Here is a 22,639-nt window from a genome sequence, read left to right as displayed (position 1 = left end):
AATGATATTTTACCCAGCAACTTCCCTTCTCCCCCCCCCCCTTTTTTCCTTTTTTTTTTCCTTCTCTCTCTCTTTCTTCTCTTCGCCTCCCCGCTCTCTTTTTCCTAGTTCCCACTCTTCCTTCATATCCCTGACCTTTTCCAGCTTTCTATTTAATATAAAAAGGTGGTGTCCTGTCCGCATCTAATCCAACGTTCCCATCAGCATATGTTCTGTTCCTTGTGCATTATCACTTGTGATATGGTGCACTTTGACCTTAATCTAAAAGGTCAAAGTGCGCCAAATGACCTAAATCAAATTTATGTCATTTTTTTCCCACAAATAGAGCTTTCTTTTGGTGGTATTTGATCACCGCAAGGTTTTTTCTTTTTTGCTAAACAAATAAAAAAAAAAAACGAAAAGTTTGAAAAAAAAAATTTTTTTTGTTTATGTTATAACATTTTGTAAATAAATATGTTTTTTCCTGCACTGACAAACACTGATGAGGCTGCACTGACAGGCACTGATGGGGTGGCACTGATGGAGTGGCACTGATGAAGAGGCACTAATATGCAGCACTGAAAGGCACTGATAGGCGGAACTGATATGCAGCACTAATGGGTACTGATATGTGGCACTGATAGGTAGCACTGATCTGCAGCATTGAAGGGCATTGATAGGCTGCACTGATGGGCACTGATAGGTGGCACTGATGGGCACTGATAGGCGACACTGATGGGCACTGTTGGGCACAGATAGGCAGCACTAATGGGCAATGATGGGCACTGGTGGGCAGCACTGATAGATGGCAATGATGGGCACTGGTGGGTGGCACTGATAAATGGCAATTATGGGCAGCACTGATGAGGAGGGCACTTACAGGCTCCCTAAGCACTGATTGGCATCCCTGGTGGCATGGGTGGGCATCCCTGGTGGCCATGGGTGGGCAATCCCTGGTGGCTCTAGTGGCATCCCCCAAGGGTCTGCACTGGTAATCAATGCTCTGATTACCAGCACAGACCCCCCCCCCCCCCCTTGTCAGGAGAGCTGCCGATCGGCTCTCCTCTACTCGTGCCTATCAGGCGCGTACTGAAGAAACCTGATCAATGGCACTTCCTATTTACTATGTGACCAGCTGTGATTGGACACAGCTGATCACATGGTAAAGAGCCTACGTCATTGGCTCTTTACCGGGATTGGAGATGCGGTGTGTCAGAGTGACACACCGCATCACCGATTGCCACTCTACGCGCCCCCCTGGCGCTTCACTCTTGGCTTGTCAAAATATATCCAGTATCAGATGTATCAGTTACATTATTTTGCAGTGTATAGGTAGATCTCAGTCCAAAATCAGAATAGGAACAATCCTCCTAAGGCTCCTTTTACACAGGCTTTCCTTTCCGATCCGGTCCCTGTCAGTTTTCCAGGCGGACATGATCAGACGCTCCATGCACCCCTATTGAGCAGCAGATGTCAGCGGTGACATCTCAACTGACACCCACCGCTATCCAATCCGATCTTGTTCGTGAAATCCAGACGGAGGGAAACCTTATTTTCCATCCGTCTGGAGGATCGGATCAGATGGGATTTGATGAGAACGGACAGGCGGTCCGTTATCATCCGATTTTCCGATAGAGGAGAGCAGGGATCTGACAGATCTGTCTCTGCACACAGCGCAGAGATGGATATGTCATCCGCCTGCTCAGCGGGGATCGGCGGATTGATCCCCTGCTGAGCAAAACGGAGTCCGCCGGGCGGAAATCCCGTGTGAAAGAACCCTAACTCTGGTATAAGGTGTATGAAATGGATGCTCACTGCTGGTAAAGGGAGCTTCATTGAGACATACAGGTTCTTAGAATGTAATAGACTTTAACTAGCCATACACCTGTAGAATTTCATTTAGAAATGTTTGTCTTTGGATCATTTGTTAGTTTGTTATTAAATTGGTCATTGGGGTCAAATACAATGGTTTTGCCTGTATTAACAAGACAATTCAGAGCAGTAAGATGGAAAATCTATTTCTAATGAACAAAATTCTAACTGTGAATGTGATTTTAATTCAGGAAACACAAATACATATTTAATGAAACCTGTATAGAAGGTTTTGATGATGTTTTAGGGTTTTCAAAAAAAAAAAAAAAATGAGTTGACTAAGGCTCCGTTCACACCATGGCGTTCCTTATCGCAGGTGGAATTGCCGCGATTCTGTCCACGATCCTGAATTATAACTTGGGGTGCCATTGAAAGTAACAGGGATTGCAAGCACGTCCTGTGTTTTGTTGCGATTCGGGATCGCAGGCAGAATCGCGCCGATTCCGCCCACGATCCGAAACGCCATGGTGTGAACTGAGCCTCAATGATGACAAGAAAGAATGTTTTGCTGAATTATTTATCTATGAATGGCCAGCAACAACAATGGTTATACGTTTAGCTTTGAAGTTTGACGTTTAGCAGATCTGAAGTTACAGACCTAGTCCTGAAGTTGTCAAGGTGGGCATCACCCACTGCTCCCCATTCAATACCCCCAAGGACAAGCTGATCTCAGGTGGGTGTATTTTCTAAGCCTCTGAACTCTTAAGGCCCGTACACATGATAAGAAAATCTTAAGTAAAATTTCGTCCCACAGTCGATTATGAATTTATGGATGACAAAAACTGGATGCACAGGCTATAAAATTTATATCGTACGTCAACACAACGTCCTATTTTCGTTTAATTAGCACAGTTTTTGTCCGAAAAAAATCGTAAGAGCAAGACTACACATGCTCGGAAACTAAAGAACACATACAAAACAAATTAACACGACATCACTTCTGAAGTTGAATTCTGTCGTACGAGAATTTTCATATGAAAGTAACCTCTTCACTTTCCCAATGAGACTAGCATGCAACAAAAAAAAACAGATTAAAATTTGTCCAATAATCTAATCGCGTGCACAAGGCTTTAGATATAGAGTAAACAGCATGTCTACAGGATAGTAAGGAGGGAAAACTTTCTGAAACTTAGAAAGGTTCTACCCAGATGAGTAAATTGTATACTGGCAGTGCTACGTTCATTAAGTGTTTGTCAATCCTGATAATTGACTTTTTTGACCTGTTATATATATACCAGTGGTCCTCAACTCCGGGCCTCGGGGCCCACTAACAGGCCAGGTTTGCAAGATAACTAAATTACATCACAGGTGATCTCATTTGCTGCTCAGTGATTGCAGTATTCTAGTCTGCATTTCCCCAAGGTAATACTTAAAATCTGGCCTGTTAGTGGGCCCCGAGGACCGGAGTTGAGGACCACTGATATTTAAGGTGTTTTGTTGTGTCTGTTTATATATGTAAAAAAATACCTATTGATCTGGCCTGAAACCCAGTGAGTTGTTACCTTATGAAATCTTAAACAGTTTCATCAGCCCCACCTGGGTTCTCACTATGAACTACCAAACACCTCTCCCCTATGTTGAGGTGACACAGGGGCTGACTGGCAATTTTCAGCCCAGGGGGCATGGTGCCTCTTCCCCACTCTCCCTCTTCCATCTCCTGACCCCCATTCCAGGCTGAAGCTACACTCCAGGTACTCTCTACTCACTGGCCGAATCCAGGTTCCTGACCTGGCCACCAGGGTGGAGCTGAAACAGCTCGGTCAGGGCTGGCCAGGGGAGAGTCTCCAGTGGGGCATGAAACCGGCCTCAGCCCAGACACAGTGTACACCACCCATGTTAGGGCGGAGGCTTGCGCTCTGTCCTTGTCTTCATCCCGCACTCAGTAGGTCAGCGGTGGGGACTTTTTACTTCTCTTCACCAGGAATCCTTTAGGCATGTCTGTGGCAGAAGCAGTGCAGCCTTTTTATGGGGCATCAGAGCAGCCCGGGGAGCGATTGCCCCCTGACCCCTGGCCCAGTCCTCCCCTGAGGTGACAGAAGGTGTTCTGTAGTCCTGGGTGCTCAGTCATATCATTGTTATATTTGGTATTTTGTATGATCTTTTTTTTTGTAGTAATAGGTTACTTTACTCCTACATGCACGTTATGCAGGTCCCTGCCTCAGCAGGCTGCAGTGCTGATATCACAATATCCAAAATCACAAATATTCCACTTCTTAATCAATTTGTTCTTGTAATGTTAATGTATCTGTATATCATGAATTGATGGCAAAGAAATGCGTTACCAGTTGTGACATGTGATTTCTTCTCTCTTCAACCAGTATGGAGACACAACACACACACTAATAGAGAACCTAGACTATAAAGGCATCTTCTTACCTGGATTTCATCCTCCTCTCTTCCTGGATCCTCTCCTGCCCAAACTGTAAGTAGCACTGTGGATATAGAATGAGTAATATACATGTATAAAGTCAGGGCTGGCCCAAGACATTGTGCTGCCTGGGTCCAAGAATGAAATGCTGCCCCCCCCCAAAAAAAAATAAAAATTCACGCCCTCCAAGAGGCCCCCACATTCTATAGGACTATGAAAGCAGTCAGAGGGGTGTGAGTGTGTATGGAGTGACAGCAGGAGCAGGACAGAGCAGTAGACACTGGGCAGATGAGCGCACCAGGCTTTCTACTGTCTATAGTGCCACAGTGCCCTGCAGGGCTGCGAGCATGGTACAGAAGAACGCAGGGTGGCGGACATGGTACAGGAGAATGCAGGGCTGCGGGCATGGTACAGAAGAACGCAGGGTGGTGGACATGGTACAGGAGAATGCAGTGCTGCGGGCATGGTATAGGAGAATGCAGTGCTGCGGACATGGTACAGGAGAATGCAGGGCTGCGGGCATTGTACAGAAGAATGCAGGGCTGCAGGCATGGTACAGAAGAATGCAGGGCTGCAGGCATGATTCAGAAAAATGCGGGGCTGTAGGCATAGTACAGGAGAATGCAGGGCTGCGGGCATGGTACAGAAGAATGCAGGGTGGCGGACATGGTACGGGAGAATGCAGGGCTGCGGACATGGTACAGGAGAATGCAGTGCTGCGGGGCATGGTACAGAAGAATGCAGGGCTGTAGGCATGGTACAGAAGAATGCAGTGCTGCGGGCATGGTACAGGAGAATGCAGTGATGCGGGCATGGTACAGAAGAATGCAGGGCTGTAGGCATGGTACAGGAGAATGCGTGGCTGCAGGCATGGTACAGAAGAATGCGGGGCTGCGGGCATGGTACAGAAGAATGCGGGGCTGCAGGCATGGTACAGGAGAAAGCGGGGCTACGGGCATGGTACAGAAGAATGCAGGGCTGCGGGCCTGGTACAGGATAATGCGGGGCTGTGGGCATGGTAAAGGAGAATGCGGGGCTGTGGGCATGGTACAGGAGAATGCGGGGCAGTGGGCATAGTGCAGGAGAATGCGGGGCTGCGGACATGAGACATGAGAATGCGGGGCTGCGGGCATGGTACAGGAGAATGCAGGGCTGCGGGCATAGTACAGGAGAATGCAGGGTCTGCGGGCATGGTGCAGGAGAATGCAGGGTCTGCGGGCATGGTGCAGGAGAATGCGGGGCTGCGGGCATAGTACAGGAAAATGCAGGGCTGCGTACATAGTACAGGAGAATGCAGGGTCTGCGGGCATAGTACAGGAGAATGCAGGGTCTGCGGGCATAGTACAGGAGAATGCAGGGTCTGCGGGCATGGTGCAGGAGAATGCGTGGCTGTGGGCATAGTACAGGAGAATGCAGGGTCTGCGGGCATGGTGCAGGAGAATGCAGGGTCTGCGGGCATGGTGCAGGAGAATGCAGGGTCTGCGGGCATAGTACAGGAGAATGCAGGGTCTGCGGGCATGGTGCAGGAGAATGCGGGGCTGCGGGCATAGTACAGGAGAATGCAGGGTCTGTGGGCATGGTACAGGAGAATGCAGGGTCTGCGGGCATGGTGCAGGAGAATGCGTGGCTGCGGGCATAGTACAGGAGAATGCAGGGTCTGCGGGCATGGTGCAGGAGAATGCAGGGTCTGCGGGCATAGTACAGGAGAATGCAGGGTCTGCGGGCATGGTGCAGGAGAATGCAGGGTCTGCGGGCATAGTACAGGAGAATGCAGGGTCTGCGGGCATGGTGCAGGAGAATGCGGGGCTGCGGGCATAGTACAGGAGAATGCAGGGTCTGTGGGCATGGTACAGGAGAATGCAGGGTCTGCGGGCATGGTGCAGGAGAATGCGTGGCTGCGGGCATAGTACAGGAGAATGCAGGGTCTGCGGGCATGGTGCAGGAGAATGCAGGGTCTGCGGGCATAGTACAGGAGAATGCAGGGTCTGCGGGCATGGTGCAGGAGAATGCGGGGCTGCGGGCATAGTACAGGAGAATGCAGGGTCTGCGGGCATGGTGCAGGAGAATGCAGGGTCTGTGGGCATGGTGCAGGAGAATGCAGGGTCTGCGGGCATGGTGCAGGAGAATGCGGGGCTGCGGGCATAGTACAGGAGAATGCAGGGTCTGTGGGCATGGTGCAGGAGAATGCAGGGTCTGTGGGCATGGTGCAGGAGAATGCAGGGTCTGCGGGCATGGTGCAGGAGACAGACTTGGTACAAGAGAACGCGGGGCTGTGGGCATACTACACGAGATGCAGTGCTGTGGGCATGTACCATGCCCGCAGCACTGCATCTTCTGTAGTATGCCTGCAGCCCCGCATAATGACAGGTAGTGTGCAGTCTCACTTACCTGTTCCTAAAGGGCACCTTAGGATTTAAAAATGGCGCCGCCCGGCGCCACACGACAACACGTCCGCGGCCGGCCTGACATGCACACTGCGCATGCGCCGCTGCCGCCGCTCGGGAGAGCTAATACATGTTCGGCTATTTCCGGAAATAGCCGAACGTTTACGGGCTTTGCCGAGCGGCGGCGGCGCATGCGCAGTGTGCATGTCGGGCCAGCCGTGGACCTTTTTTTTTTTTTTGCGATAGGCGAAGAAGAGAAGAGGCGGCCAGGGCTCTAAGTGCCGCCTGGGACCCATGGTCCCACCGGGACCCATGGTAGGGCCGGTGTTCCGTGAAAAAACCATACCCGTGAGAAAACCATACCCTCGTCACTTCCGGTGCACCTACGGAGGTTATGGATTTCTCACGGTACTTACACTTGCCGCGATTACATTAAAACAGCTCCTCTGCAACATAAATCATATCCGCTCCTTCCCCTCTCACTTCCCTGCTCTCGGCTAATAAATATAAAAGCGCATCACGGATTCGAGATCTCTGTCATTTCGAATTCATACACCCGCCCGCTGCTTTTATATTTACTAGCCGACATCAGGGAGGTGACAGGGATAGCAGAGGAGATGATTGATGTTGCAGCCGAACTGTTTTTATGTAACCGTCGCAAGTATAACATTACACACAATACCGTGATTATTTCATTCCCTCCGAGCATGCGCACTCCTCAACTTCACAGCTGTTCAATGGTGTTTTCGGGGCTCTGAGCATGCGCACTGTTACGCTGCTCAGCTGTTTTGGACAGGAAGTGACGAGGGTATGGAAATCTAACGAGGTATGGAATTCTAACGTTACACCGGCCCTGTATAACGTAGATGGAGAAAAAATTGTGATTAAAAGGGGGGAGATTTACTAAAACCAGTGCACACAGAATCTGGTCCAGGTGTGCATAGTAACTAATCAGTTTCTAGAATTTAGCCCCCGTTCACATCGGGCCGATTTGACATGCGATTTGACATGTCAAATCGTATGCCAAATCAGAGCCTATTGCTGGCAACGGCACCGGTTGAATCGGTGCGCCACCGACTTTGCAGCGCTGGACCGATTCCCAAAAGTAATTCCTGCACTACTTTTGATGTCTTTGGGGGCGATTTCAATATACATCTGTGCATTAACCCCCACAGATGTCTGTCAAATCACCCCCGAACTCACACTGAAATGTGGGTTTGAAACCGTGCGAGTTCAGCTGAAATCGCATGATTTCAAACCCACGCTCAGTGTGAACGAGGGCTTTTTGTTAAAGCTTAATTAAACAGCTGAAGTTAGAAGCTGATTGGTTACTATGCACAGCTGAACAAGATTCTGTATTAACCAGTTTTAGTTAGGGCTCTTTCACACGGGCGTTCCTTTTTTTTTGCCCGATCAAGTCCTTTTTTTTTTTTGTAACGGACACGGATGACACTTGTGTCATCCGGTCCGTCTGTCCGTTTTTCATCCCATCCGTTTGCGGATGAAAACAAATTGGCGCAAAATGTTAAAAAATTTAGATTTTTACATTTTTTGGGGGGGAATTTCATATAAAAAAATGTGAAAAATATTGATATTTTTGCAAAATTTACGCTCTTTTTTTGTTTATAGCGCATGATCAAAAAATCGCACAGGTGATCAAATGCCACCAAAAGAAAGCTCTGTTTGTGGGAAAAAAAGGATGCCAAATTCGTTTAGATACAGCGTCGCACGACCGCGCAATTGTCCGTTAAAGTCACGCAGTGCCGAATCGCAAAATACCCCCTGGTCAGAAAGGGGGTAAAATCTTCCGGGGCTTAAGTGGTTAACATGGAGAAACTGAAAATGAAACCTGTGGGCATTATTACCTACTTAACCACTTGCCGACCACCCGCCGTATATATCCGGCATCCAATCAGCGCTCACAGCCAGTCGTTGTCAGAACATGATAGCTCAGTGTAGAGATCGCTGTACTAACATTGCATAGTTAGTACAGCGAATTCCTCGTTTTTTGTTTTTTTTTATTTATTACAAACGTTTTTATTGGAAGATCAAGTTACAGACAGGATTTGAGTAATGTACAAAATAAACAAAGAATTTCAAATATCGACAATAAATTACAGAGAATCAAGTGAAAAATGGGATAAGAGTTTTCATAGGATGGTACATATACCCAATAAAGTGTCAGTCCGATGGGAGAAATGGAGGACTAGAATTACACCAAAGGGGAATCCCAGTGTTGCCACTTCCTGCGAAAAAGATGCATTGTATCGTACAGAGTGTGGTGGATTCATTCTGAGAGTTTGGTCCTCTCCATTCTGGCCAACACCTGCGTCCAAGAAATAAAAGGGGAATGCCAATTTAATGCAGTTGCCAAATGGATAGCTACAAAAAGTGTGTGAATCAGTCTCATGCAGGGGATGGGAAAATCAGGAATTGGGGTGAAAAGGAGACACATAGGCAGCGTTAATGTGATAGGGCGACCTGCTATAAAGGATGATCTTGCGGTTGCATTTTGCCAAATGGGCTTAAGATGCTCACAGCTCCAGAAAATATGAATAGAGGAGCCTGATTCTTGGCAACTGTGAAAACACGTGGGGAAAACCATAGGGTAAATGGTATAGAGCTTAGCAGGCATCATATACCATCTTTTATGTAGCTTAATCGCAGTTTCTCGGATAGAGATTGATCTTGTATTTTTAAGCATATTACCCAGCATCTCTTCCCACTCAAGGGGCATGAAAGAGAGGGTAAGTTCTGTCTCCCATTGTATCATTGGCTTAGTTTTCTCTGAGAGGAATCCTTCGTTGAGGTATCTGTAGATGTGTGAGATGAAACCTTTGTCTCTGGACAACGTCTACCTCGGTTTTTTCTTTTTATTCAGCCCGCTGAGTTGAACAAAAAAAAGATGTCAGTTTGTACAGGGCTTTACAACTTATTTAAAAAGACTATACAACATTTGTAACTGGGCTTTACTGCTTACAGCTTTATTTTCCATTCCTCATTTATTTTACATTGTTGAGGTTAAGCCATTGGGTCATTCAACTCCCAGTTTATGGGTGGGTAGGACTTTTAAGCGATAGCTCTACCTCCCTTCTAAATTACTTTATATGCGTTATTTTAAACTTTTTTTAACTCGATCTATGTTTATGTTTTGTTTTTATTTTTCAAATTTTATAGATTGAATTGCAAACTCAATTTTATTGACCATGTCGTGGGAAATCAACCGGACGATGAAATGGTCCCAGTTGTAGACTGGTAAATATTCTGTTGAAAACAATCTGTTTAGTTATAGTTCACCTGGACAATGATGATACATTAGTATTTGTGTGTGATTTAAATGCAGCCTTCATTTGAAGTATTTGTGGACATTTTTAATATTTTAGATTGTTAAATTTCTGAAATATGTCAAATATCAGTGTGTGTGGCCACCAGAGGGCAGATTTCCTACATATATTCGTTTAATTGCATTACTTTATACCGTAATGACTAAATCTGTTCTTTAGAGCAGGGGTCTACAAACTTTCTAAATAAAGGGTTAGTTTACTATCTTTCAGACTTTTGGGAGGCTGTGTGCCCCAGCATCATTGGGAGTAAACAATGTCTCAGTTTTGGTGGTCAGTGGGAGTAAAATAGAATTACATATTGTCTGTAGTCAGTAAGAGGAGGAACAGTGCACATCATTGGTATTAGTGGAAGGAATAGTACCCTAAAGATGGTGTCAGCAAGAGGAATAGTGCCCCATCATTGGTATTAGTGGGAGGAATAGTGTCAGTGGTGGGATTCAGCCGGTTCTCACCGGTTCTATGGAACCTGTTACTAGCATTTAACAAGTTCGCAGAACCGGTGAAAGCCGACGATCAAGGCAGCAATCTGAAATTCCTTCAGCTGGCTCTGCCTTTCTCCTGCTCATTGCAGCATCGCTCAGCAAAGTCTCCTGCCCCCACCCCCGAGTCAGCTCCCGCGCAAATGAAGTCTAAACACAGTTCAGAAGCCCTATGGAGGACACAGCACACAGCAGGCTTGTCTGCGTGGCCAGCCCCCCTCCTCCCCCTCCTCCCCCCTGTCATATACAGGTCGACCTCGGTGGGAGTCTGAGATATGCTGAGTGATCAGCCATCCGTACTGCTGCTGGAGGGAGCCCATGTGACCAAGGATGAGTGAGCTGCAGCTTAGTCATGGTGAGTGAGACAAGCAGACGACCCCATATTTCCCACACACCATCCCATCCCCCACCCCACTCTATCTCCCCTGGCAACAGGGTCTCCTTTTCTGGGGACAGGGACCCCTTCTCCCCTGGCAACAGGGTCTCCTTTTCTGGGGACAGGGACCCCTTCTCCCCTGGCAACAGGGTCTCCTTTTCTGGGGACAGGGACCCCTTCTCCCCTGGCAACAGTGACTCCTTTTCTGGGGACAGGGACCCCTTTTCCCCTGTGGACAGGGACCCCTTCTGGCCTTCTCCCCTGGGAACAGGGACCCCTTCTCCCCTTGGAACAGGGACCCCTTCTCCCCTGGCAACAGGGACTCCTTTTATGGGGACAGGGACCCCTTCTCCCCTGGCAACAGGGACTCCTTTTCTGGGGACAGGGACCCCTTCTCCCCTGTGGACAGGGACCCCTTCTCCCCTGGCAACAGGGACTCCTTTTCTGAGGACAGGGACCCCTTTTCCCCTGTGGACAGGGACCCCTTCTCCCCTGGCAACAGGGACTCCTTTTCTGGGGACAGGGACCCTTTCTCCCCTGGGAACAGGGACCCCTTCTCCCCTGGGGACAGGGACCCCTTTTCCTCTGGGGACAGGGACCCCTCTCCCCTGGGGACAGGGACCCCTTTTCCTTTGGGGACAGGGACCCCTCTCCCCTGGGGACAGGGACTCCTTCTCTGGGGACAGGGACCCCTTCTCCCTTGGGACAGGGACTCCTTCTCTGGGGACAGGGACCCCTTCTCCCCTGGGGACAGGGACCCCTTTTCCTCTGGGGACAGGGACCCCTCTCCCCTGGGGACAGGGACTCCTTTTCTGGGGACAGGGACCCCTTCTCCCCTGGGAACAGGGACCCCTTCTCCCCTGGGGGCAGGGACCCCTTCTCCCCTGGGGACAGGGACTCCTTCTCTGGGGACAGGGACCCCTTCTCCTCTGGGGACAGGGACCCCTTCTCCCCTGGCAACAGGGACCCCTTCTCCCCTGGCAACAGGGACTCCTTTTATGGGGACAGGGACCCCTTCTCCCCTGGGGACAGGGACTTCTTCTCACCTTAAGGCTTCTTCGTGGCGATCTCCCACCAGGAACTCTTTCCCTACAGGGAGTCCCAGGGGCCCTACTGCTGCCCGACAGGGATGATGAGACCCCCGAGGTGGTGAAACTCACACAAATTAATTTTTTTCATCGTTTTAAGCCAATTTGTATTCTGCTACATATTTTTGGTAAAAAGAATAATTGCAATAAGTGTATATTGATTGGTTTGTCAAAAGTTATCGCATCGACTAACTACTGGAAAGATTTATGTAATTTTTGATTATTTATTACTAGTAATGGCGGCGATCTGTGATTTTTAGCGAGACTGTGACATTGCGGCGGACAGAACAGACCCCTAACTGACATTAGATAAAAAAAAATAACACCATGCTTGAAAGTCGGAACTGGTTACTAAAATTTTTGAATCCCACCACTGAATAGTGTCCCATAGATGGTATCAGTGGGAGGAATAGTGCCCTATCATTGGTATCAGTGGGAGGAATAGTGCCCCATTGTTGGTATAAGGGGAAAGAAGAGTGCCCCATCATTGGTGTCAGTGGGAGGAATAGTGCCCCATTGTTGGTATCAGTGGGAGGAATAGTACCCCATCTTTAGTGGCAGTGGGTGGAAGTGTTTCATCATTTATATCAGTAGGAGGAATTATGCCCCATTGTTGGTATCATTGGAAGGAACAGTGCCCCATCGTTGGTGTCAGTGGGTGGAATAGTGCTCTGTTGTTGGTGTCAGTGGAGGTAACTGCGCCTCATCCTTTGTGTCAGTGGGAGGAATAGTGCCCTGCGGTATGGATAAAAACAGGTAAGTGGCCACATCTGGCCTTCGGGCCGCAGTTTGGAGACCACTGCGTTAAAGGGTACACATTCACTTCACTCTTGTTCCTGTCTCTTGCCCTGCTTATATAGACACAAACACAGGAGACATTTTTGGTGGAATACAAGTAATTTATTAGTATGGTTTTGGGATTGTGGTAGGGCCCCCATGCAATTACAAGAGAGAACATGCATACTCTATGCTAAGATTTTCCCAGGTGGGAACTGAACCCACTAACTTGCAAGGAAAAGTTGTTAACCACACCATTCATGCATTCATGAAATGCCATAAAGTTTTCTTTAACTTCTGGTGCTCTTGCCCAAATTTTCTATGATGATAATCTAGAAAGCAGGAATTAGAGGAAAATCATGGCAGAGCAGGCACTGGTAATATACCATTTACTCACCTCTCAGCCCCGTATGGTAGTTTTAGATGGAATTAAATACAGCAACTTTTCCTTTATGGATATATAGATTAAGGGTGGCAATAGACAGGAAGATGTTTTCCCAAGATGAATGTCTACCCATCCTTTCTAGCGCTATAACCTGCTGCAGATTCCTATGGGACTCATTTAAGAGCCAGAAGTATAACGGACCTTTTGTCCTTGCTCTCATTGAGAAGTGGAAAAGATCAGCCATTACATGATGCGTTTCAGCAAGTTTGAAAACACCTACCCATTACCCTAAGGAGGTTGCACAGTACAGAAACATGCCATTAAAGGTGATGACCCACAGAGAAGCATTGAAGCTTGCTGAATCAGGCTGCAAGTAATGATATAAAGCACAGATTAGAGGTAACTTGAATTACCTCTATGACTTAGCAAAGTTGCAGAACTTCCCAAATAACATTAACTACTATTCAACCCAGTGTGTAAAATGAGAGTCAATTTAAAGACAACCTCCTCTAACCCACAAGGTGAACTATGTATTTTCTGATGTAGAAAGCACTCATTATTGACCCTGAGTCCTAGACAGCCCAATTCCTGCTTTACATTACATTAGGCTGTAGAACCGGGGTAGGACTGGACTGTTAATGACCCTCTCTATTTCTCATTTCTAAATGCAGAGAAGAATTGATTGCATGAAAATATCCATACCTTTCCCTGCAGGTACCAAAAAACTCTGTTGTTTCATCGTTTCTGGTCTGTGGATGACAAACAGCTGCACACAGAGTTCAGTGCACTACGCTCCATTGTGGTTGCTAACTATGAAGAGACCATTAGGATGCCTATAAATGAGCCTGCGCCAGGAAAGAGGAAATCTCAGATCCAGGTATCTCACTATAATTGTGCTGTAAATTAAAGGCAAACTAGTGCAGCCCAATGCTACAGATTTAGCTATTACCGCAGATAGGTAGGTCTGTAGTAGACTGGACCAGCTGCAACCAAGACAGGAAGGGTTAGGTGGTTCAGTATGCCAATGTATGCCAAGCTTTAACTAACCGCTCAAAAGAAAAGTTATAACACTTAAGAATGAAGTTAGTGTTGAATATACAGTATGTTTCTGTTTCAATAGTATTTATTGAAAAAGTTTTACACAGTTTAGAAAAGTAGACATAAACACAAAGTTCAAAACCACGATGCAGGCAGCATAAAGTGTCAACGACAATACAACAATACCAAACCGTGAGGATACATACTGCCCAGAAAGCAAGCAATTGAGCTGCAAGTTTGAAAATTACTTGTTAAGCTATTGCTAGACTTGCCAGGCTTCAAAAGTTTGTTGCACAATTGCAGCAATTCCACATTGCATGATTCCAGATTAACTTTCTTTGCAAATATTCTGCAAGTCTGTTGCAAGTTTTGGTTCAGGTATGTTGTGCAATAGTCATCCCACCACAGGGGTCACTGTGACTTGCAGAGCTCTAGCTGTAGGTTCACCACTGCAACTTTGCTCTTGCTAGAGACTTGCCACGTAAATTTGCTACAAATTGGAAAAGTCAACTAGAACTTGTGCTTCAAGTGCTCTGCAAGTGTAAAACTTGCCAGTGAAAATGATCAGCAAGTTAGCAAGACTTACAATTCAACACTGCCACAAATTATGTGGAAAATTATCCTTTGCTATCTGGCTGACAGTCACAAGATCACCAGTAGGAATTTGCATTAATGTTACAAACTAAAAAAAAAGAAGACCCAGTGAAATTATAGGCTTTGCAGTGGGGGTAGAATCAAGCATTCCTTACAGACAGACCCCCACCCCCTCCTTTCGCCATGCCTGTTGGGGCAGGGAAAGAATAGCGAATTCCAACAAACACAAAACTTATTCCCCCAGCCACACATTAGTAGAGAAGCACTTTGCTTAGGAGGGGAAATGGGGAGAGGAGGCCCCCCAAGCCAAAACTTTCTCAAGGAAAAGATAAAAAGGGCAGGCAAAGCCGGAAAGGAAGGAGAAAAGAGAGGGAAGAGGACAAGAAGGAAAAAAGTAGAAGAAGAAAAAGCAGAGAAAAGAAATTGAGATCTCTGCTCCGTCCGCACCTCCGGCCACCACCAGACTACTCCCTATACAGGAGTTTTAAGATTTAGAATCCAAGGGTTTCAGACCCTCTAAAACCAGACAGCAGTGTCACAAAGTATGCTGACCAACTTTTCATTAGTCATTATCCAAGTAAGCTTATGCTTCATTACCGCCAACTCGACCACAGGTTTCTTCCAGGCAGTGACAATTGCTATTTTGCCCGCCAGAAACATAAACTGAATTAGAGCCTGCGAAAGTCAGGGTCTCTCCTCCACAGGGTCATTAGGTAGAGCTATTTTGGGGTCTTTGATAACATTTACCATTGTCACAGAGAATATTAAGTTATGGACTCTGATCCAGAATCTACAAACCTTACCACATGACCACCACGTGTGGAACATTGAGCCCTCTTGAGTATATTTTTATTGTCAGATTTAGAAAAAACATACAGTAGATGATCAGCAATGAACAAACAAAGAGATAAACAAATAGATAAATGTTAAGAGCCCCATCAAAGGTCCTCAGAAGAGATGTATAACAAGCCAAGAAATGTACATGGCAATATATGAGAACCAACGTTGAACCATAAATATAGACAAGTATTTTCAAAAACCACTCATAAGAGTTAATATGAATGTGTCAAAGCAGACTGACCAAGTTGAGTCGTATTGATTCTCTCATTAAAGAAAGATCATGGAGAAAATACCAAGCGGTGCGAAAAAAGAGAGGAAAAGGTAGAAAAAGAGAGGAGAAAGAACCGTTTAGACTGCAGCCAAGGGTCAGAGCGAAAACTCTGTAGTAACTATAGAGGATTGGCACTCAACTGAGAGATCAAGCTGTATTAGTAGACAAAGATATCAAGTTTGAAGTCTACGTTTCAGAGCATCAAAGGAGGAATACTCAATCCACACTAACCATTGACAGATAAATGTATCTTGTGTATCCAGGTCATCAGCTAATACCTCCACCAAACTCATAATGTCATGAATCAAGTGTATCCAATGCTTTTTCTGAAGTATATTGAGCTGGATAGAATGGATAAGCGAGCAATAGCAAGAGAAAAATTCTGGAATGTTTCATGGATGTGTGTCATCCTTGCGCAGAGGCCATGCTAATGTTCTCTGTATTGTTCCAGTTTGAGTATATTTGCTGCCGAAGCACACACTTAATTATAAATTTAGACAAGGTGAAATATCAAATCACATTTTTTTTTTTTTCTTATAGGAGTATGTTGAATATTATGGTGGTCCTGGAATTCAGCACATTGCTCTTAACACGTCTGACATTATCACTGCAGTAAGTGCTATACCTGTGCCCCAAACAGAAATATTATATACAACTGTAGAGATCAATGGCCAATAAAATAAAATCTCCTCTACAGATCACCAACTTAAAGGAAAGGGGAATGGAATTCATGTCTGTTCCACCCAGCTATTACCAAACACTAAGGGAAAAGCTGCAGACAGCTAAAATACAAGTTAAAGAAAATATTGACATGCTGGAGGTAGGTAATAGCAAAAAAAAAAATCTTCTGTTCTATCCTTACTATTTTAATTTTTTTAGATTTGCCTGTTCTTCTGCTTTTCCGTATTCCTTTTTTTTTCACAGACACTCTTTAATCCTTATCTATGAAATGCCCAAAAATGTACAGTATCTCACAAAAGTGAGTACACCCCTCACATTTTTGTAAATATTTTATTATATCTTTTCATGTGAGAACACTGAAGAAATGACACTTTGCTACAATGTAAAGTAGTGAGTGTACAGCTTGTATAACAGTGTAAATTTGCTGTCCCCTCAAAATAAATCAACACACAGCCATTAATGTCTAAACCGCTGGCAACAAAAGTGAGCACACCACTAAATAAAAATGTCCAAATTGAGCCCAATAAGCCATTTTACATCCTCAGTGTCATATGACTCGTTAGTGTTACAAGGTCTCGTGTGTCAATGGGGAGCAGGTGTGACAAATTTGGTGTTATCACTCTCACTCTCTCATACTGGTCACTGGAAGTTCAACATGGCACCTCATGGCAAAGAACTCTCTGAGGATCTAAAAAAAAGAATTGTTGCTCTACATAAAGATGGCCTAGGCTATAAAAATATTGCCAAGACCATACAGCGGTTTAACAGGACAGGTTCCACTCAAAACAGGCCTCGCCATGGTCGATCAAAGATGTTGAGTGCACGTGCTCAGCATCATATCCAGAGGTTGTCTTTGGGTGGGAAATAGATGTATAAGTGCTGCCAGCATTACTGCAGAGGTTGAAGGGGTGGGGGGGGGGGTCAGCCTGTCTGTGCTCAGACCACCCTACACTGAGCCAAATTGGTCTGCATGGCTGTCGTCCCAGAAGGAAGCCTCTTCTAAAGATGATGCACAAAAAAGCCCACAAACAGTTTGCTGAAGACAAGCAGACTAACATCATAGATAACTAGAACCATGTCCTGTGGTCTGATGAGACCAAGATGGACTTATTTGGTTAGGATGGTGTCAAACGTGTGTGGCGGCAACCAGGTGAGGAGTACAAAGACAAGGGTGTCTTGCCTACCCCATATGGAAGAAAAATATATTTCCAATATATTTAGGGAAACATTTTTAGAAATATATTGAATATGGCCAAAATTGTAGCATTTCAAATATATTTCCAATATATTTGGGAAAAATAAATTAAGAATGTTTTTTAAAAATATATTTTAAATATATTTTTCTTCCATGTGGGACAGTCAAGTATGGTGGTGGGAGTGTCATGGTCTGGGGCTGCATGAGTGCTGCTAGCACTGGGAAGCTACAGTTCATTGAGGGAACCATGAATGCCAACATGTACTGTGATATACTGAAGCAGAGCATGATATCCCTTCAGAGACTGGGCCACAGGGCAGTATTCCAACATAACGACCTCCATGATAACCACTGCCTTGCTAAAGAAGCTGAGGGTAAAGGTGATGCACTGGCCAAGCATGTCTCCAGACCTAAACCCTATTGATCATCTGTGGGGCATCCTCAAATGGAAGGTGAAGGAGTGCAAGGTCTCTAACATCCACCAGCTCCGTGATATCGTCATGGAGGGGTGGAAGAGGAATCCAGTGGCAACCTGTGTAGCTCTGGTGAACTCCATGCCCAAGAGGGTTAAGACAGTGCTGGAAAATAATGGTGGCCACACAAAATACTGACACTTTGGGCCCAATTTGGACATTTCCACTTAGAGGTATACTCACTTTTGTTGCCAGCGGTTTAGACAATAATGGCTGCATGTTGAGTTATTTTGAGGGTACAGCAAATTTACACTGTTATACAAGTTGTACACTCACTACTTTACATTGTAGCAAAGTGTCATTTCTTCAGCGTTGTCACATGAAAAGATATAATAAAACAAAAATGTGAGGGATATATTCACTTTTGTGAGATACGATATATTTGTCAATGCTCAAGCACAGTGCCACCTTAACAGCATCATGGGCCCCTGGGCAAAGTAATGCGCTGGGACCCCCTTATCAGGGAGATAGTGACCTGCAGCGTGGCAAACAGTGGGTGTGGCTAAATTATACTACATATTGGGCATGGCTTTTTAGTCTGATTACACATTTTTGTCTGATTTCTTTTACAATTGTTCCTTTTTTGCAATTGTTTAATTTTTAATTACAACTAATTAAATAATTTAAAAAAAAATTCCAACACTGTTGGGAGGTCTTTGGTTAGATATCAGGTGTCTAAATAGACCCTTGAAATCTCACTTTTGAGACAGAGAAAGGGACTGAAAAAACACATTCCCCAGTTCCTTTCTGCAGCCTCAGGTGCACTGCAGATGAATGAACAGAAAGAGAAAGAGGCTCATGTTCATTCATAAACTGAAGCATACTAAACACAAGTGCCTACCTAACCAATCTGTTAAATCTATGTTTAATCTCTATTTTATTATTTTTCAAAGAATACAGTTAACAGTATACATGTCAAGGAACATATAATAGAAATGTCATACAGATAAATACCAACAAGCAGATTGGAAAAACATGGCTCCTCCTGACATGGACAATAGTAAGCGCGATAAAGCATAGCAAAACTTGGTTATTTCACAGAATGTTAACATGAAGTTAAGCACATGCAGTACAAATACGTATTAATTTGTGAACATTTAATATACAAGTAATAAGGGAATAAAATCTGGCTGGACATATGTGAAGGAACTCCCAAGGGAGTGATACATAAGTTGTATGGAAGCGTGCACAAAAGCACTCTGGTTGTAGTCCCCTGGGGAAAAGAAAATGAGAAGAAGGAGAAAGAAAGGCCATTGCAGGATAGGGATGGAGGGGATTGCTTTTATTTATAAAAAAGAGACGAGTCAAGAACCTAGAGTCTTTTGGGTCAGTATATGGACTGTAGTTACAAAGAGACCTGCCAAGGTAATGTTTTACATTTGGTAGAGGACACGTCGCTGGATCTGGCGGCAGAGGAGATGTCACCTTGGGGAGTCAATAAGAGAATGGACGCACATTAGTAGCGGAAGAAAGCCATTGGTATCCGATCAACTGAAAGGACATCTATATAAGAGAGTCTCCTGTGCTTTGATTTATATGCCATTTGGTAAGAGGCCATTTTGCGTCATACCACAGGGTGGAATTGTAGTGAAGTTTCCTCCTTTTGCAACCGATTGATTAGAGTTTTACTCTGCGCCTAACCTTATCCTATCTGTTGGTGGTGGGATTCTTTCACTATTTCATGTATCACTTGGTGAAGATTTTTGGACTTTGTGGACTTATATCAGTTATTGCACTCATTTGAGTTTGCAGTATCACTGGATCACCATCACCTTGATTTATATATGTTCATTATTGTACATGTTAATTTATTCACATTGTGCATTTGTGTCACTTTGGTATTTATTTTGTTTAGCGCACCTATTTTTTCAACATTCATTCACTAGGTATAGTTCAGGTAGCAGCTTCACTTCTATCAGCGCACTCCCAATTTACACTAATGTTTTACATATATGAGGTGAAGTCTGATGGGTATCTAAAGTGAGACCGGACCATTCAGGTAGTTTTCAAGGCATCTGATTTGAAATTTTGCCAAGAAACCTTTCGCTTCATATCACATAAGGTATCCAGTTCATAGGCCCACTCAACCAGTGAAAGATTGTTCAGGATATGCCAACACCTTGAAATAATGGTAGAGGTAAGGAAATTACATAAAAATGCCCTTCTCGATTGTTCTGCATGACCTGGGATCAGAGAGAGGATAGTGAGTTAAGTGATATTCCTGATCTTGTTGCCTACCATTTTATGATATATCCGCAATATTCTGTCCCATAAGGGCACATACTGCCAAATTGAGGTACCAGGGACAGATAAGCACCCCCAGCAGGTGTACGAATAATGTGGGGCATCCATACTAGTGGAAAAGAAGTTTAAAATTTTGCTCCTGGCCTCTAAAAGATATGGAGGTCTTGTGGGTAAAGGGTAATATCTTTATGATAGGATACTGCAAATTCTTCTTACCATTTAAGGAGGAAATGCGGGAGATAAGAGTAAGATTCCTTCATCAAAGGTTAATATGGCATGGAGAGAAAGTGCTCTGGTCTGGTAGTTTGGCGTAATAAAGATTCAAAGTCTGTGTGTGGACTATCCTTCGATTCTAATGAAGGAATAGATCTCAGGAAATGTTGCAGTTCAGAATATTTTAACCAAGCTTTAGAAGAAATATGGCAAAACGGAAGGAATCATGCCAAAGGTATCAGCTTCTTTTGTGACAGGGTTTGTCGAAGAAGAGGTTTATCTCCTTTTATCCAGGATAGAAAGTGGGTTTGGTGCAAGGTAAGGGGAAAAGCAATTCTACCAAATAGAAGCATTAAGGGGCTGGACTTGGGTGAGAGTAAACCTTTTGTCACACATGAGTCCCATGCATATAACGTATTAGCGATCAATAGTGGAAAGGAGTCTTTACGAGGCCTGGATGCAGGTGGAGACCATAGTAAAGTAAGGAGATCGGGATAATAAGATCTCCTCTAGTGTAATCCACTGTTTATTCGAATTACCATGATACCAGTCAAGTATCCTAATCAGGAACAATGCATGAAAGTACAGCGACAAATTCGGCAAGGAAAGTCTGCCCTTACTTTTGGGTAATGATAAAATCGTACTTCTTTTTCAGGGTTTCTTATGATTCTATACAAAATCTAGTACAAGCCTATTAATTTGAGAGGTGAATCTCGACAGGTAGGGGGCGGGTGGAACGGGGATAGTCTGACATACAATAATTAATGCAGGATGTCTATTTTAATAATGTTAATACTCCAGAACCATGAAAAGGTAGGTTTGTCATAAGAGTGCAAGCACGTCGAGATAAAGTCTGTCCAACTTATAACCAGCCAGATAGGCTCTGATACTGCAGTTCTTGGTCAATTTAAAGGAAATTTTACAATCAGATATCAACACATGTGGCATGCTTAAGATGCACAAGTTAAAATATTAATAATAACTAAGTTCTCTATTGATGTTATAAAAAATAGTCTGTTAAGCAGTATCCATGACATTTCTCTTTAACAACCTTTTAGGAGCTGAAAATTCTTGTGGATTTTGATGAAAATGGTTATTTGCTACAGATTTTTACAAAGCCAGTTCAAGACAGGCCGACACTATTTCTTGAAGTCATTCAACGTCATAATCACCAGGTATGTAAGAGGACTTTATTAAGAACTAAGTAAATGACGGAAGAATGTTTGTCTATTTTACTGTAAGGAGTGCAGCAATTAGGCTGATATTTAGGATTTGTATACATCATCAAGTGATGGGCTGACTTGCTCAGTACAGCCTACAGTAATTCAGGAAAGTATTCACAGTGCTTCGCTTTGTCCACATTTTGTTATGTTACATCCTTATTCCGAAATGGATTAAATTCATTATTTTCTTCAAAATTCTACAACCAATACCCCATAATGACAACATGAAAAAAGTTTGTTTGAAATCTTTGCAAATGTATTAAAAATAAAAAAATGAAAAAATCCCATGTATTCACAGCCTTTGCCATGACACTCAGAATTGAGCTCCGGTGCATCTTGTTTCTACTGATCATCCTTGAGATGTTTCTACAACATGATTGAAGTCCACCTGTGGTAAATTCAGTTCATTGGACATGATTTGGAAAGGCACACACCTGTCTTTATAAGGTCCCACAGTTAACTGTGCATGTCAGAGCACAAACCAAGCCATGAAGTACAAGGAATTGTCTGTAGACCTCCGATACAGGATTGTATTGAGGCACAGATCTGGGGAAAGGTATAGAAAAATGTCTGCAACATTGAAGGTCCCAAAGAGCACAGTGGCCTCCATCGTCTGTAAATGTAAGAAGTTTGGAACCACCAGGATTCTTCCTAGAGCAGGTCGCTCAGCCAAACTGAGCGATCAGGGGGGGAAGGGCCTTAGTTAGGGAGGTGACCAAGAACTCGCTGGTCATTCTGACAGAGCTCCAGAATTTCTCTGTGGAGAGAGGAGAACCTTCTAGAAGAACAACCATCTCTGCAGCACTCCAACAATC

At 44.6% G+C, this 22,639-nt stretch overlaps 1 protein-coding gene across 1 annotated transcript in view; it reads left to right on the top strand.

Moving 5' to 3' along the window:
* Positions 1-22,639, top strand: part of HPD (4-hydroxyphenylpyruvate dioxygenase) — a 62,150-nt gene that overhangs the window by 24,104 nt on the left and 15,407 nt on the right. The window contains exons 7-12 of the mRNA XM_082271039.1: positions 4,170-4,273; positions 9,781-9,858; positions 13,767-13,929; positions 16,336-16,407; positions 16,493-16,615; positions 21,660-21,776. Of these exons, the coding sequence (XP_082127165.1) occupies positions 4,170-4,273; positions 9,781-9,858; positions 13,767-13,929; positions 16,336-16,407; positions 16,493-16,615; positions 21,660-21,776 (657 nt within the window). The remainder of the gene's footprint in view (positions 1-4,169; positions 4,274-9,780; positions 9,859-13,766; positions 13,930-16,335; positions 16,408-16,492; positions 16,616-21,659; positions 21,777-22,639) is intronic.

Source organism: Pelophylax lessonae (assembly GCF_965119305.1).
Source record: "Pelophylax lessonae genome assembly, chromosome: 1".
Classification (NCBI taxonomy): domain Eukaryota; kingdom Metazoa; phylum Chordata; class Amphibia; order Anura; family Ranidae; genus Pelophylax; species Pelophylax lessonae.
The sequence above is the reverse complement of the archived record's forward strand: the minus strand, read 5'-3'. Positions and strand labels throughout refer to the sequence as shown.